This window comes from Equus asinus, chromosome 10, assembly GCF_041296235.1.
Source record: "Equus asinus isolate D_3611 breed Donkey chromosome 10, EquAss-T2T_v2, whole genome shotgun sequence".
NCBI classification, from domain to species: domain Eukaryota; kingdom Metazoa; phylum Chordata; class Mammalia; order Perissodactyla; family Equidae; genus Equus; species Equus asinus.
Window position 1 is genome coordinate 37,718,476 of NC_091799.1, and position 16,327 is coordinate 37,734,802.

The window sequence follows — 16,327 nt, forward strand, 5'->3', positions numbered from 1 at the left end:
ACAACAAAACATCAAACAGCCCAATCAAAAAATGGGCTGGAGACATGAACAGACATTTCTCCAAAGAAGATATACTGATGGCCAATAGGCACATGAAAAGATGCTCATCATCGCTGATCATCAGGGAAATGCAAATCAAAACTACACTAAGATATCACCTTACACCCATTAGAATGGCAAAAATATCTAAAATTAATAGTAACAAATGTTCGAGAGGTTGCAGAGAAAAAGGAACCCTCATACACTGCTGGTGGGAATGCAAACTGGTGCAGCCACTATGGAAAACAGTATGGAGATTCCTCAAAAAATTAAAAACAGAACTACCATACGATCCAGCCATCCCACTATTGGGTATTTATCCAAAGAGCTTGAAGTCAGCAATCCCAAAAGTCCTATGCACCCCAATGTTTATTGCAGCACTGTTTACAATAGCCAAGACGTGGAAGCAACCTAAGTGTCCAGCAACAGACGAATGGATAAAGAAGATGTGGTACATATATACAATGGAATACTACTCAGCTGTAAAACAGAACAAAATAATTCCATTTGCAATAACATGGATGGACCTTGAGGGAATTATGTTAAGTGAAATAAGCCAGCAAGAGAAAGATAATCTGCGTATGACTCCACTCATATGAGGAATTTAAAATTATGGACTAAGAACTGTTTAGTGGATACCAGGGGAAAGGTGGGGTGGGGGGTGGGCTCAAAGGGTGAAGTGGTGCACCTACAACATGACTGACAAACATTAATGTACAATTGAAATTTCACAAGATTGTAACCTATCATTAACTCAATAAAAAAAAAAAAAAAAGAATGTGGAAGGAAGCATCACACACCACCTCTGGGCCTGGCTTTACAATATCCCATAAGTTCTGCCATCTTCGCCTCTTCCATTCACATGTAGGGAAGAAAAGAACTCCAAGATGGGAAAGCCGCACAAATGAAACAGCCGATAACCCTAGGTCTCCACTTCGAGGAAAGTCATCCAGGAATATCCCTGACCAAGAAAATCCACCCTGGATTGTGTGTAAAGACAATTACTCCTTTCTTGTGGTAAGTCAATAAGATTTTAGGGTTGTTTTTAACAGCAACTAATGTAGCTTACCCTAGCTAACACAATTTCACCTTGATTCTCCTTATGTTAGAATTATCCACTGTAGGATTCCCCTTTTCCTTTACTTTCCTGGTATACCTAAGAGGTAGAAAGTACTGATTGAGGGTGAGAGTGGCTAATTCACAGAAGGAATCCACCAGACAGGATGAAAGAAAAGCATTCTAAGTTGGTAAATCCAGGAAAAATTTAAAAGGCCAGCCAGAACTTGAAGAGGAATCAGACCTTGGGTTGCAGAGGACAAAAACTGACAGACAAAACAGGCAGAGCTATGAAAAGGCTTGCCTTCTAACAATCGTGAGAGAGAGAAAGTCAAGAATAAAGGAGCTGCTCTGATCAGAGTAAAGGCCTAGGTCAAGGCTGTACTGCACAAATCCACTCCCCGCTGCCTTGGCCATGATTCGCTCACTTTATGGTAATGGTACTAATAAAGAAAAATCACATACAAATGAAGTCTATAGTAATTAGATCTAGTGATGTAATCTGCTCTGTCCTGGGAAAAGGTTTAGGGAGGACTGCCCAAGCGCTCTGTATGATGCCTTATGTATAAAAGGTAAACATGAACCTGTGTGCTTTTTCTGGGTATTGCTGACCCTCTGCTTCTCCCACTGACTGTGATCATATCAGTTCTGCCAATTTTGGCATATTCCCTTTCTTCTAAAGCACTGGTTCTCAAAGCAAGTGGTACTGTACCCAAGAGAGATTTTAGAAATTTGTGGAGATATTTTTGGTTATCATAATGATTGAGGGGGACACACTGGCATTTAAAGGCCTAGGCCAGGAACATCAGACATCCTACAATCCAAAATACAAAAATCTACTGTGTTCTACATAATTTCAATGTTTTATCGGATAATCATATAGTGAAAACTTTGTCTATAATTATCTAAGCCTCCATTTCCCAGGAATACAATAGCCATGTTAAAGGAGAGACAGTTTTATTTTTCTGTTGCTGGAAACTTGTTCACTATTTTTGAAAACCACATTACTAACAACATCATTCATAACACGAGTCTATGTTTGAAGCTATCACATTCAGCGGTCCTACTGACAAGTGTAAGACCTGAATTTCTTCATTACGTCTTCCAGGGCAGTCATGCCTGAGTATTTACACGCTGAAATATACATTTCCTTTTATTTCTATTTTATATTATAGTTAAGACATTATATTGATTTGGGGGATTATGTACGCAGGTAGGTCATAATTTCTAGGAACTTCATTTTGGGAAAACAAAGGAGCATTATAAAATACTCCTTGTAAAAAAGGTTTATAAACCTGTAGGCTTTTCCTATGAGGAAATCAAATAGTCCGATAGGCATGACCTACAGATACTGACATTTAGGAGTCTCTCCAGTGACAGAAGCTGCATACTCTTATTACCCTGGAGTAAAACCCACCAATTAATGAGGGCCTGAGCATAATGAAAGGCTTCCAGTTGGTTTTCAGTGCCTCATTCTTAAATATGAACAGACAAAGATCAACAAGCATTGTAGCAAATCTGTCTCATGCAAAACAGACAAATAAAATAAAACAAACAACCATACCAAAAAACAAGCAGCCACAAAGAAGGGATTTAGAAAAAAAATGTAGCATGGAGCAAAAAACTTTTTTAAAAAACCAAAACTCTAAAATCTGCAGAGTAAAAAAGATAAAACTGTATCCATGAAACAACAATGCTATTATAAGAAATAATCAAAGTATGCAGAGCTTTTAGAAAATAAACATATGAAAAGCTCAAGCAAAAATATGAAAAAAATCAATGGCATTGTTAAAGGTTTTGTTTAAAAGTAAACAAAGAGATGAAAAATTAAAGAGCAAAGATAAGATGAAAGGATCAATTCTGGAAGTCTAACATCCAAGAAATAAAAAGATCAGAAAGAAAGAACATTTTTATTCAATAGTACCCTGAGGGTCCCACCTAAATCAATAAGACAAGAAGAAGAAATTAAGTATTAGACTTGGAAAGGAAGAGACCAAAATGTCTTTTTGTCAGAGAACACAATGCTCTACACTCAAAGAAAGAGAAAGAGGGAGAGAAAAAGAAAGAGGGAGGGAAAATGGGACGGGAGGGGAGTGAGAAGGAGAAACTATTAGAGTTTATTTTAAGAGTTCAGAGTTCAATACAGTTGCTGGGAAACAAGATCAAAATACCAAAGTCAATTGCATTCTCATTCACCTAAAATAATGAACTGGAAACAGGTGAGGAAAAATATCCACATTAACCCCCGCCCCCTCCCCCCACATACACACACAAAACTATAAGGTAGCAAGAAATAAATCTTACTAAAGATGCACAAAATCTGTAAGAAAAATTAGAATATCCTATTAAAGAATATCAAAGGATACCTGAAAATATCATATTCATGAATAAGAAATCTTAATATTTTAACAATGTCAAGAGATCTTGCATGCTTTTGCTTTCTTGGACTAGCCTGGACTAGCCTGGATGATGAAAGACACACAGCCCAGGCACCTCCACTGCCCCATCTGCCAGTCATCCAGAAGAAGCAGAGTGCCTAGCTGGCTGGCAGCTGCATAAGCGAGCTTAGCCGAGACCAGAACTGCCCGGCTGAATCCTAGCAAACTGCCAAGTCACAGAACCACGAGCTAAATAAATGGCTTTTGTTTCAACCACTAAATTTTAGGGTGATTTGTTACACAGCAGGAGCTAACATTATATACACCAAATTAGATATCAAATGTGCAAGGTAAAAAGAAAGATTTTCAGATATGCAAGGTTTCAACCTCCCATACACCCTTTCTTAGAAGAGAATTCCTAAAATGTTGTGAAGGGGAGTTACAGTGCAGTATCTGCCCAGCAGATCAGTCTGGATTAGGGCAGAAAGACCAAGAGCTCTAGGAGGGACGTCTCCAAGGAAAAAAATGGACCTAAGAGATTATCTGATGTGTTAGATCCCACTGAGAGTTCTATGTTTTTGTTGCAGAGTTCATGGATAGATTATTGATAGATACACAGAAAACTAGGGAACAAAAAGGGAGAAAAAAGAGTTGTATAAGAAAAGGAATATTATCAGTGTAAACTAGGTGGCATCTGTGTGATTATCTATCTACTCATAATAAGGTAACACTGATTTAACTACAAAATACGATACAGTCATTTTAGGATGACGATGAGAGAAGAATGCGTGTGTGTGCGTGCACATGTGCACGAGCTCGTGTGTTTATGTATGAGCCAAAAGGCACATAAGAGCTAAATTCTCATAATTCATAATCTAAATACGAAACATTTTTAAAAGTATAAACATTTAATTTATTAATGAGAAGATGAACAGGGTAGAGGGAGTTGAAAGTGGTTGGCTGAACGAGAGGGAACAGGGATGGGGAGAGGAGGCAGATACTGCCCTTTTCATTATGAGCGTTTCATTTCTATCTGGCTTTTTAAACTGAGTACTAATATTATTTTGATTACAAATAAAAATTAAATTTAAAATATCCTGTCCTAACTTTTCCATAAGTTTAAATATTTTCAAAATATAAAATTGGGAGGAAAGAAAAAACAAGTAAGCAAACAAAAATCTTGCACTTTGATATACACAGCATCTGTTTCATCACGGGCATCACTGCCTTAAAGAACCACAGGCCAGAAAAAAGTCAGAGCCTATTCTCTCGAGGCCCTGCGTATGAGTCTGGGGCAATCAAGGAAATGCGCAGTTCACACCGCTTTCCCAGCCCACACCATCACCCTGGAGTGTTAAGCCCCACCCCGCAGGGATCAACACAAGGAAAACAGATCCCACTGCAGAACTGGTGCTTATCCATCATGGGGGGCTGACTAGTGACTTCATTTATTCTGATGCTAATTTTCCTACTCTTAGTTGAATAACTCCTCAGAATGACAAACAGTGAAATTGAGAAGTTAGAGGTATTCCAAATAAAGAAGTAAGCAAAATTTTGACCTGTTTAGTAGAGATGGGCTTTTTTGGCTACTGTCTGACTTCTGCCTTGTAACCATCAAGCAGGATGAAAATATCAGTTTGGACTTTTGGACACACCTCAGAAGCACTCCAATGGAGCATCAAACCAGTACTGTGCTCTTGCAAAGTGCAAAGAACAGTGCGATAGACTAGGGAGACAACCTCACATATACCTGACGCGGCAGATACTGAACATTCATCACCAAATCCCTCCTACTTGCCAGCCTGCACTGATAGAAGTGCTAAATACCTGTCTCTTTAGCCTCCATCACAACAAGGAGACACACGAATACAGTTCTGGCTGGTGAACTATAGGCAGTTTACCAGAAGTTTCTGAGAGAACTTTTCCTTCTAAGGATGGATAGTGTCATCATCCCTTCCTCTCATCTTCCCGCCCTGAACATGGATATGACACCTTTAAGCTGTGACAGCTACCTTGTGATGATGAGGGAGATGAAGAAAGAACTTCAGTGATGAAAGCCCTGGCATCAGCGGGCAGCTGAACTAACACCAACAGCCACCAAACTTTTAACCTCTTGTCATCCAAGAAAAGTAAATCCTCTATTTGCTTAAGCCATTATTAATTGTGTTCTGTTACTTATAACTGAAAATATTCCTGATACCATTTATAAAACACTTTAAGAAAACTTTTAAATGCTTTACATTTTAAACTGGTTTAATCCCATACTATTTTGTAAAAGCCACATTCCATTTTCGGAAAGCAACGCATCTTACCTCATTCTTCCACAGGTGATACTGTAGCGCAAATGCAGTAAAGTCTCTTGGAACACAGAGAAACTTGCATTCTGAAGCAGAGCCATGAGAAGTATTTTTGACTTGTTCAAAGTTTTTATTAATCAATTCCAGAATCAAAGGATCAATAAGGAACACAGGTACATTTTGACTGGATGTTAGCATAATAAATTTTTTAACTGCACGCTGTTTGAGAGGAAAAAAATTCCCTTAATTCTACTAAACCAATACAACAATCTATCTCTTAAAATTCTATTCATTGATTTTGTAAGAATATATGGGGTGTTTACTCAATAGATACCATCCTTATTATTGTGCTATACAAAATAAACAAATAATACATGGTCCCCACTCTCAAGAAGATGAACAAATATTTACAACACAAGGTAAAATATGCTATAGTAAAAATATTTGCAACATATTACAAAGTAACAGTAAGCTACTAATCAACTGTACATCAAAAAAGAAAATCCTCGTAGAGAAAGTGGTATCGAAGATGAAAACTTTGGGCTTACAAATTATTCTCCTGGTATTAACTAAATCTTTTCAAGCAAAAGTGAGAGAGGAAAAACCAGATCTGTCAGCTTTTAAAAATCAATCATGTCAACCTTTTCAAAACCAAAAATCAATTGTACATGCTACTTTTCTTCATATTTGTAATTCTGCTTAACAATCTTTCTAAGCAAAAGACTCAAACTAAAATACATTGCTTGCTTAACCATTCCCATATATAGTCTGATTTTCTAATAATATAGCAATATTTTTCAATAGAAATCTGCCGGATAATAAGTAGAGTCTTCTACTGAAAAAAATAAATTTCAAAATTAGAATGGAAACAGACTAAATCACACTTAGCAGTAAATAATACCTAAGAGTAGCAAAGATAAATAGAATAACTGGCATACATTATATATATATATATATATATATATATATATACGTTGCTTAAAAGCCCACTTCAATGAAAGGAATTATGGTTTCAAAGGGATGTATGCCCATGAAAAAGGTGCTTCACGGAACTAAAGATAAACTTTTATTCACAAAATCTGAAGAAACTTATTAAAACATACAAAAGATAATAAATAAATAGAAAAGGATATCAAGAATTATAAGGATAGAAAAAAATGACGTAAAGCTAGGAATCAGTCTCTCATCATTTGTTTTAGTGTAGACTATTATGCAAACACCAATACCATAATCTCTGCTCTAGAGGGGTTTATTATCTCTCAGTGGGAGAGACAGCTAAGTAAAAAGTTAGAATAAACAAGTTCACGCCAAAAAATTCAACAACTTTAGATGAAATGGACACATTTCTTAAAAAATACAATTAGCAAAACTACCACAACATGAAACAGGACATCTGAAGTGCCCCACACCTATTAACGAAACTGAATTTGCTATTAAAAACAAAATATCTGACTCAAAACAACAAGCAAAAACTCCAGACTCAGACGGTTCATTGGTGAACTCTATCAAAGATTTACGGAAGAAATAAGACCAATTCTACAAAAACTCTTCCAGAAAACTGAGCAGGAGGGAATCCTTCCTAACTCATTTTATGAAACCAGTGTAATCCTGACCGCAAAATCTGACAAAGACATCACCCAAAAAGAACATTACAGATCTCCCACCTCATGAGCATACATGCAAACCCCCTAACAAGATACCAGAAAATCAACTCCAGGGGCTAAAGAAGACGACCCAAAAAAAGTATCATGACCAAGTAGGGTTTATCCCAGGAATGAAAGGTAGCATTTGAAAATCAATCAACGAAATTCATCATATCAACAGAATAAAGGGGGAAAAAATCTATGATAATTTCAATACAGAAAAAATCTGACAAAATTCAATACCTATTCATGATTAAAAACTCTCAGCAAACCAGGAAGAGGATACTTCCTCAATCTGATAGAGTATGAACAAAAAACTATTACTGAGTTGTAGGAACTCTTGATTATCCTTGATACCAGTCTTTCATCAGGTACATGTTTTGCAAATATTTTCTAGTCTGTGGCATGTCTATTCATTTTCGTAATGCTGTCTTTTGATGAGTAGTTTTAAATTTTGATAGTCTAACAAATTTTTTTCCTTTCATGGTTACTGCTTTCTCTGCTTTACCCTAGCAGGATAAAAGAGAAAGAAATGGTCTTGGAAGAAAGAGGAGATGACAGCCACTAGTACATATAAGGTGCTTAATAAATGTTTGTTGAATGAATCTCTTTCAACTTGGTGTTAAATGCAAACATGATGAACACATTTATGGCTTCTTTATAATTATTAATATAAATACAGATTAGGGCAGGGTCAAGGAGAGGTTCTATAACTCACCTTCTCAATATGCCTTCCCAGTTGTTATCAATGCTCCTTGGAAATAGCTGTCCAATTGACTCTAAATCCAATTAATTCTAAATCAACACGGCTATTATCATCTGGCCTTCAGTAATTCATTTCATTTATAAGAAAGAAAAACGTCTTGCTGCAAACAGGATGTGCTGAGACTGTAATAGCCTATTCATCTGCCAGTGTATTACAATTTTATCAGAACCTAAAAGGGCTCGGCAGGACTTGTTCTTTGTGAAACCTAGTTCCTAATAATCACCATTTTCTTTTCTAAGCGTTCTCAAGTCACTTGTTTAATAACTCATTCTGGATTTTATCAGGGTTCATATCTCACTTACTGATCAGACTTCACCTTTCATTCCTTCAAAAATATTAGAACAAAGTATTTTAGTATTTCTCCCTTACCCATGATTTTACAAATATAATAAAGAATGATTTTTTAGTACTGTACAATGTATTTAACAAAGAGAATTCACTGAATGTAGTAAGGTGCTCTTTAATTTTTTGCTCATTTACCCTGGAAGTAAATCCTTTTTTATTTAAAAAAAAATTTTTTTTGAGGAAGATTAGCCCTGAGCTAACATCTGCTGCCAATCCTCCCCCCTTCTCTTTTTTGCTGAGGCAGATTGGCCCTGAGCTAACATCCATGCCCATCTTCCTCCACTTTATATGTGGGACACCTGCCACAGCATGGCTTGACAAGCAGTGCATAGGTCCGCAGCTGGAATCTGAACTGGTGAAGCCCGGGCTACCGAAGCAGAACATGCAAACTTAACTGCTGTGCCACTGGGCTGGCCCCTAAATCCTTTTTTAAAAATCCATTATTTTCTTCCACCTCAAGGGTCATTCCCTGGATGAAAAAGATGGGACTGCTCTACTTTTCTCTGTTATTTTAAGCTTTAAATGACACACAAATTCCATTTTAAAATGTATCAGTGAAATTGTACCCCCATTGACTGCTTTATATACTAAAGGTTTGGGGGATGTTGTCAGAATGTTGCTGGTTAAGCCAGACAAAGTAAAGGCTACTATCCCATTGAAGCTATTACAGTTTTAAAACTTTTTCTGAACATACTCTTTCAGTGCACATATGAAGATTTTTAATAAATGGCAAATTTGAAAAGTTTACATTATTAATGTCAGTATCATCACATTTTAGAAGGTTGAAATTTATGATAGAGCACCTCCATTACTTTCAGACAGGTATAGTTCCCAGCTGTTAAATACTGAATTTCAAATCTCAACAAATTATTGCATACACAAGACAATAAATCTGGTCCAAGTGTTATGTGTATGTTTTCCTTAAGAGTGGGCTGGAGGTAAAGCAGAGCTAGAGAGAAGTACACAAAATGTGCCTTTTTATTCAGTCTGCTGGAGTCTTTAAATTGTGACTGAGGAGTATGAATTCCAAGTGTATCACACTTCTCTTTCCTCTCAGACTACCCTAAGTTCACAGGGCAAAACATCTGCTATTTTTTTTGCTGAGGAAGATTAGCTCTGAGCTAACATCTGTTGCCCATCTTCCTTTTCTTTTGCTGAGGAAGATTAGCCCTGAGCTAATATCTGCACCAGTCTTCCTCTGCTGTATATGTGGGTTGCTGCCACAGCACAGCTGACAAGCGGTGCTAGCTTTGCACCCTGCATCCAAACCCACAAACCTGGGCCACCAAAGCAGAGCGCGCCAAACTTAACCACTATGCCATGGGGCCAGCCCCAAAATCCGCTATTTTTAATAAATTAAAAGTTCACATTGATACTTCTAGACTTGATAGTTGAGGAGCACGATAATAGGATATCCCAGATTTTACCTTTTAAACAGTAGTTCAAATCCAATTGGTGTCAACAGTGACCTAAAATTATCACTACTTTATCACTGCTCGGTGACTTGAAAGTCCACTTCTAATCTAAAGCCTTTTGTGTCTCTGGTTAAACAGAAGCCAAAGATTGAAGGGCAACTACAAGAAGGATCCAGTCATATGCAAAATGTATACTAACAGGATAAATGCAATTTTTTATTACTAACCTAACATTGTTTTTCATTCTAAATTTAGTTAGAAAAGGGTAACATTTTTAATAATATTTTATAAATGTGCAGGTGCTGCAATTTTTAAACCAAAACAGGGATATATTGTATATATTGCTAGTTTCCCTTATCTCATAACAGAAACGTGTTGAATAGATTTTTATTTCTAATCATTATTTTATCCCGTATTCATAATGCAATTCTTATCCACATATTTACTCATTTAGGGAAGCATCATAGCTCAGTGATTGAGGTTTGGGGGGCAAACAGTTAAAATGTGGACTCAGACACTTATTCACCAACTAATCTTACGTGTTCCAAGTGAACTGAGGATGACGATGTGTACTAACTTAAAGCTTCCATAAGGACAGAATGAGATAATGCATGCACAGCACTTGGCACAGGGCCTGCTCCTCCTCTACCACCTGCCTCCACTCCCCACCAGCATAGCTATTGCCATTGTCATCATTCAACAAAGACTTGGCAGGTAAATAAAGAAACGAACTAAACGAACATTGCAATTGAGGAATTTCTTGCTTATTGTACATACCCACTGTATGCTATCAAATCCAATTTGGCTTCCTTTGGATTTTGATAAACCGGCTCCATTCTAGAAAGTTAACATAATAACATTTTAGTAAATTCAAAGCCAAGCATGCAACATTACATTTAGGGTAAGTGTGAGATTCAAACTATATAACAGGCTCATCATCATTATCCAAAAAGCATTATCCAAATACCTATTTTCATATGGTCATGAGCTAAGAGTTCTACAATTATACAACAACCCAAGACGGAAAACAGTTGACAGACTGCAGTATTGTTAATTAAATTACAGAACAATAAGGTATATATGGTCAACATCTCTGAACTAATTAATTTCTCTCAGTGAATAGTTAACTCCTTGCTATCTCTTTGGAATTAGGGTTTATCCATTTAGCTCCATATCCCTAACTTGGACTTATCTCCACACACTGAGATAATATTTGTAGACCTTGGAAAAGTGATAAAAAAGTATAATAATGTTTATTGAGCAGCTCCTAAGTGTACTGTTTGACATTTCCACATATGAATTATGCATTCTCCTCTATCCCGCATGACACTCCTACAAAGCAAGCATTATTATTTCTGTTTCACAGACAGCTCCAGGGCCCACACTTTTCCTAACACACATCATAATTTCAAATGTTGAGGCTTTTTTAAATAATATTTTTAAAAGTATTCAGGTCTAGAGAATCAGAAGAAAGAAAGCATTACTAGTTTTCATCTGATAAGTTCTAAAATACATTCTTCCTCTTGTCTCTAGACCTTCAGACATTCTTTCTCCTGTTGCTTTCAAAGTATTTTATAAGTTCATAAGAACATTATAATTGAATATGACTTTATTTATCAAACTCTAATGTAAACCTTAAGAACAGTAGAAAATGTAAGCTATTAATAACTACCATTTTCTGGGCATCTACCATCAGACACTAAGTTAGATGTATTACATACGTTCTCTCAACCCGCAAAGTTGCTATTAGCCCCACTTAAAGAAACTGAGGCTCAAAGAAGTTAAATGACTTGCTACAAGCCAAACAACTGAATGAGGATTCAAACTCGGGATTATCTAGGCACCAAACTCAAGAACTACTGCTGTTGCCACTTCTGTCGAAGTATGAGTTCCCTGAGAGTAGAACCTGTGTTCTATTTATCTCTGTATTCCTGCAAATAAATACAGATTGAATGGGCATACAGAATTATACTCACACTATCCTGTTAGGTACAGTAAGAAACAATGAACAAATGAACATCCCCTTGAGGGTCCTGGAGACATGTCCTTTCCTTTGTGGTGTGAGCTGCAAGCCAATTACTTGAAAGTTGGAACTCACAGAAAATGCTCTCAAGGCCACCACATTACAAGAGTTTGTATTTCAAAGACCTTGTTGGCCATCTGGGAATCTGAAGAGTCAACTCTACCCATCTATGGAATTTGAGCAGACCTAATACATATAAAATATTGGTTCCTTATCTTCAGTGCTACAGAAAACTAGATTACTCAGACCTCATTTAAGGGCTCAGAGAAAGACTAAACTTGTCTAACCAGCTGGGCCAAAAGCAATTGTGATGAGGCCTGAGAAACGTATAGAAGCAGGCCTCCTAAACTCCAAGACAGCAAATCTCTTCTTCCCTGACCAATGACAGATATTGGAACACTTTCTCCTGAAGAGGCTGAAAAGCTTTGTAGTCCTTCCCAACATTTACCACTGCAGGCATTTACTGCTACTAGGTGTGGGTTGGGACCAAAGATAAAACTAATTTTTCATTCTTGCCCTAGCTCTAACACATAATCTCAAGTGTCTTTCTAAATCACCTTGAAGTTCAAGGAGGATCTAGAATTATGGTTTTATGTCGATGATGCTGACTTATAATTTAGTACTGATCAAGGCTACTATTCTGTACTCTTCTGCTAACAAATCAAACAAATTTAATTGAACTAGAAATCATTTTTATTTGTGTGAATTTTCTTTATTTAAGAATATTCCACAAAATGTTGTTCACTGAACACATGAGAAATGTAATTTAGATACAATCAGTAAACAAAGTTTACAAAATTTGGGTTCTCTTCCTACGTCAGGAGAAACTGTATTAGAATACTGAGGATGCATCTCTACTTCCCTGAAGTTTGAGTTCAAACCCTATGTATAAGTGAGATCCTGAAGTTTAACAAAAAGCCAAAAGTTTAAACATTCTCCTCAACAAAACTGAAAACATTGTAAAAGTTGGTAGGTACTTCAGCATCTATTAGTTTAACTACCCTTATTATTTTTAAATAAAGCATTTTTTTTCCTGTTGACATAGAGAAATTACTTGTACTCCTTACAGATAGTATCTTATCTTCATGCTAATAACATACAGGAAGCATCTACACTTCCATCAGCATCTGTCCTCTATAAATATATGAGGAGAAGAAACCGTTTCTCACTGTTTCTATGACCTTGGCAAAAGTTCAACAAATAGTCACTTTTAAATAAAAGTTTTTGAATTAATACATAAATTTATAAATTCCATTTTTTAGAACGTAAAATTACTTGGCTAGGAGTAGTTTAACATAATTTCCATATTTTTCAATAAAATAGAAATAACCTTTGGTATTTTAGAACTGAGATGTCATAATTTCTACCCATTATTCATTAATAGTAAACAGAAAACAAGAACTCTATTACAGATACTGCAAACTTCACAAATTTAGTAGTATATAAGGTTAACTGAACTTTATTTTATGCTTTATTCTCTTCAAAATATTCTTTTTTGTTTAATGAATATGGCACTTATTACTAAGGCAGTTTCTATGCTATGGACTCAACATAACAGATACTACTTTTGATCATAAAATTGAATAATAAAAATCATAGCTCATATTTACTGATCTCTTTCTGTGGGAGGTGCATTATTCCCAATGCTTTATGTATATTAATTCATTTAAGCTTCACGAGTCTAGAAGACAGTACTGTTATGTCTGCATTTTGTATATGGGGGAACAGAGGCATTTAGAAGTTAAGTAATTTACCCAAGACCCCACAGCTAATAAACAGTACAGAAGAGGTTTAATCCTAGGATGGGGTTTGTGCTCTTAACAACTAAGCTACATTGCATCCCGGGAAAAGGATCAAGATAGCAGTTATTTATAGGAATACATATAATTAAGAAAGGATTTTTAAATTAATGGGGGAATTCAGTAAGTGATATTGGAACAACTGGTTAACCATTTGGGGAAAACTGCAAGTTAGATACCTTACTCATACATCATACTAAAATAATTCTATTTAGTTAAAAAATCTAAACATAAAATAATATTTGATGAAAATATGGGTGAATACTTCCACATTCTTGGGTTACTTATGACATAAAAACCAGATGCCCAAAGGAAGAAAGATCTTGACATCTATCTACCTGGATATCAAATACTAACGTATGAAGGGGGTACATCACGAATATAAAGTTAAAAGAAAATTAACAAACTAGGAAAATTATTTGAAATATACATGATAAAGACAAAGATCCTTAAAACTATGAAGAGCAGCTACAGAAAAAGACAACACCACCAGAAAAAATATGTGGATAGGAACAAAAAGAAGTAAGAATAAAAAAGAAATAAAAAGAACCAATAACCATATAGAAAGATGTTTAACCCCACCAGCAATCAAAGAAATGACCTCTAATGGAGTTTTTTATCTTTCAGCATTTGAACATCAAAAAAACTAAACATATAAAGAACAGTTTTTGGGACAGACTCCCCAGGCTTAAATTCTACCTCCCCTCTTAATAATTGTGTGACATTGGACAAATTAATAAATCTCTCCAAACCTCAGTTTTTTCTCTAGGAAAATGGGGACAACAGGATCGACTCAATTTATTGTTATTAGAATTAAACGTATATAAAATGCTTAGTCTACAAGCACATGAAAAAATGTTAGCTCCGGCAGACACTAGGTAAGTTGACCCAACAACCACTCCCAAACCCCTTCTCCTTTCCAGTCTCTATTATAGAGGCTGGAAAAGCTAAATAACAACAACACTAACAGTAAAACTTTGCCTTCCCAGACTCGCTTACAGATAGGAATCTGCTGGCTAATGTCACAGAAGTAGAAGCCTGCTAGAATGCACTATTTCTTCTCCCAGCCTTGATTGTAACACAGGGAAAATGTCAAGGAAATTTTAGAGGCTCTGGACTTAAAGGTGTAAGAGACAAATAACCCTCTGTTTGAGCTACTGTCAGTCAGTCAAAAGCAGCTCTAACTGATACAGATGCCATTACTATGGCTACTACTGTTACGCTTATTCCCATCCTTGGAAAGGGTATAGGAAATCAGGCACACTACTTATACCTATGAAAGGTAACTCTGCAATATGTAACAAAATCTAAAATGTGCATATTAGACCCAGAAATTCCACTCGAGGACTTAATCCCAAGAAAATAATCAGAAAAGGATTGAAGAGGCCATACAAAGACCTTCACTGGATAAACAGCCAAGATATCTGGTAGCCTCGGTACTTGTCAATTATTTTAAAAATAATATAGCCTGGAAGGAATGGAGCTAGGTACAACCGTCAGCTCTGCGTGTTACAAAGTGGCTGATGTGGGTAAGTTATCTAACATCTCTGTGAGAGTTCCGGTTTTCTTGTCTGTAAAATGAGGTCTAGAAACCCCATGTAACAATGCTGCGTAATAAGCCTCTGCTAATCTTACAGGCTTTAAGCATTTATTTTCTCCCTCACAGATCTGTGAGTCAGCTGGGCAGCTCTGCTGTGGTGTGCTCCATATATCTCACTCAGGGCAGCCAGAACCCAGAAGAAACCAGGGCACATTCTTCTCCTAGCAAGTGAGGGGAGCACAAAACGGCAGTCAAATTATAAGAGCCCATTTGAAGTCTCAGCATACATCTATAACATTCCACCAGCCAAAATAAGTCTTGTTTGTGGTCAAGCCCAACTAGGGCAAGGAAGCATCCTCCCCTTTAGTCGGAGGGAGAGGGAAGTAACTATTTCTGAAGATTACTTTCAACCATCAAGTGGAGATTAAAAATAAAAACAAAAAACATCTATTTTTTTTCCCAGGGTTGTTTTTAGGGTTAAATCAAGCATGGAAAGCATCTAGCACAGTTCTCAATAATGGCAGTCATTATTACAATAAACCCCAGTGGGAGTGTTTGGCAACTTTTCACAACTCAGCAATGCTTCCTCAAATTCAGAATTTATCTGGACCACAGAAGTATATTCTGTGTTGATCTTCAGGAGCTATTAGTTTCCAAACCACTGTCTCTGCATCTTTATGCCTATAGATTCATAATAAAGGTAAGTTATACCATTACGCTTTCCTGATAGATAGTAAATTAAAATGTAAAAGATCATACTAAACTAATTTTGACATTTTATCAAAATGATTTATCATTGATTCTTTTGAAAAATAATTTTTACATAACTATATGAGAAAATTTCAATAGATGAAACATCACTGAAACTTGGCAACTTTGACATGTAGTGTATTATAATAACATTTAACTGCAATTTTGAATTGTTTGCCACAATCCATAAAAATAGAATCTCAGTAAGAAATATTTCTGGAAGGATCTGAAAAACTGTGATTAATTTTACGTACTGCAAAAGGGAAGTATGCTAGG

General features: G+C 36.2%; 1 protein-coding gene across 11 annotated transcripts in view; it reads right to left on the minus strand.

Moving 5' to 3' along the window:
* Positions 1–16,327, minus strand: part of FKTN (fukutin) — a 66,507-nt gene that overhangs the window by 38,789 nt on the left and 11,391 nt on the right. For 8 of the 11 annotated variants that reach the window (XR_011506305.1, XM_014834483.3, XM_044779095.2 and 5 more), the window contains 2 exons: positions 10,717–10,776; positions 5,786–5,989 (listed from right to left, as the gene is read on the minus strand). Coding sequence is in view for 10 of the 11 variants with exons in the window: in XM_014834483.3 (XP_014689969.1) it covers positions 5,786–5,989; positions 10,717–10,776 (264 nt within the window). In the remaining variant the exon portion in view is untranslated. The remainder of the gene's footprint in view (positions 1–5,785; positions 5,990–10,716; positions 10,777–16,327) is intronic. The other 3 variants (XM_070519094.1, XM_070519093.1, XM_070519092.1) reach the window with 1 other exon arrangement.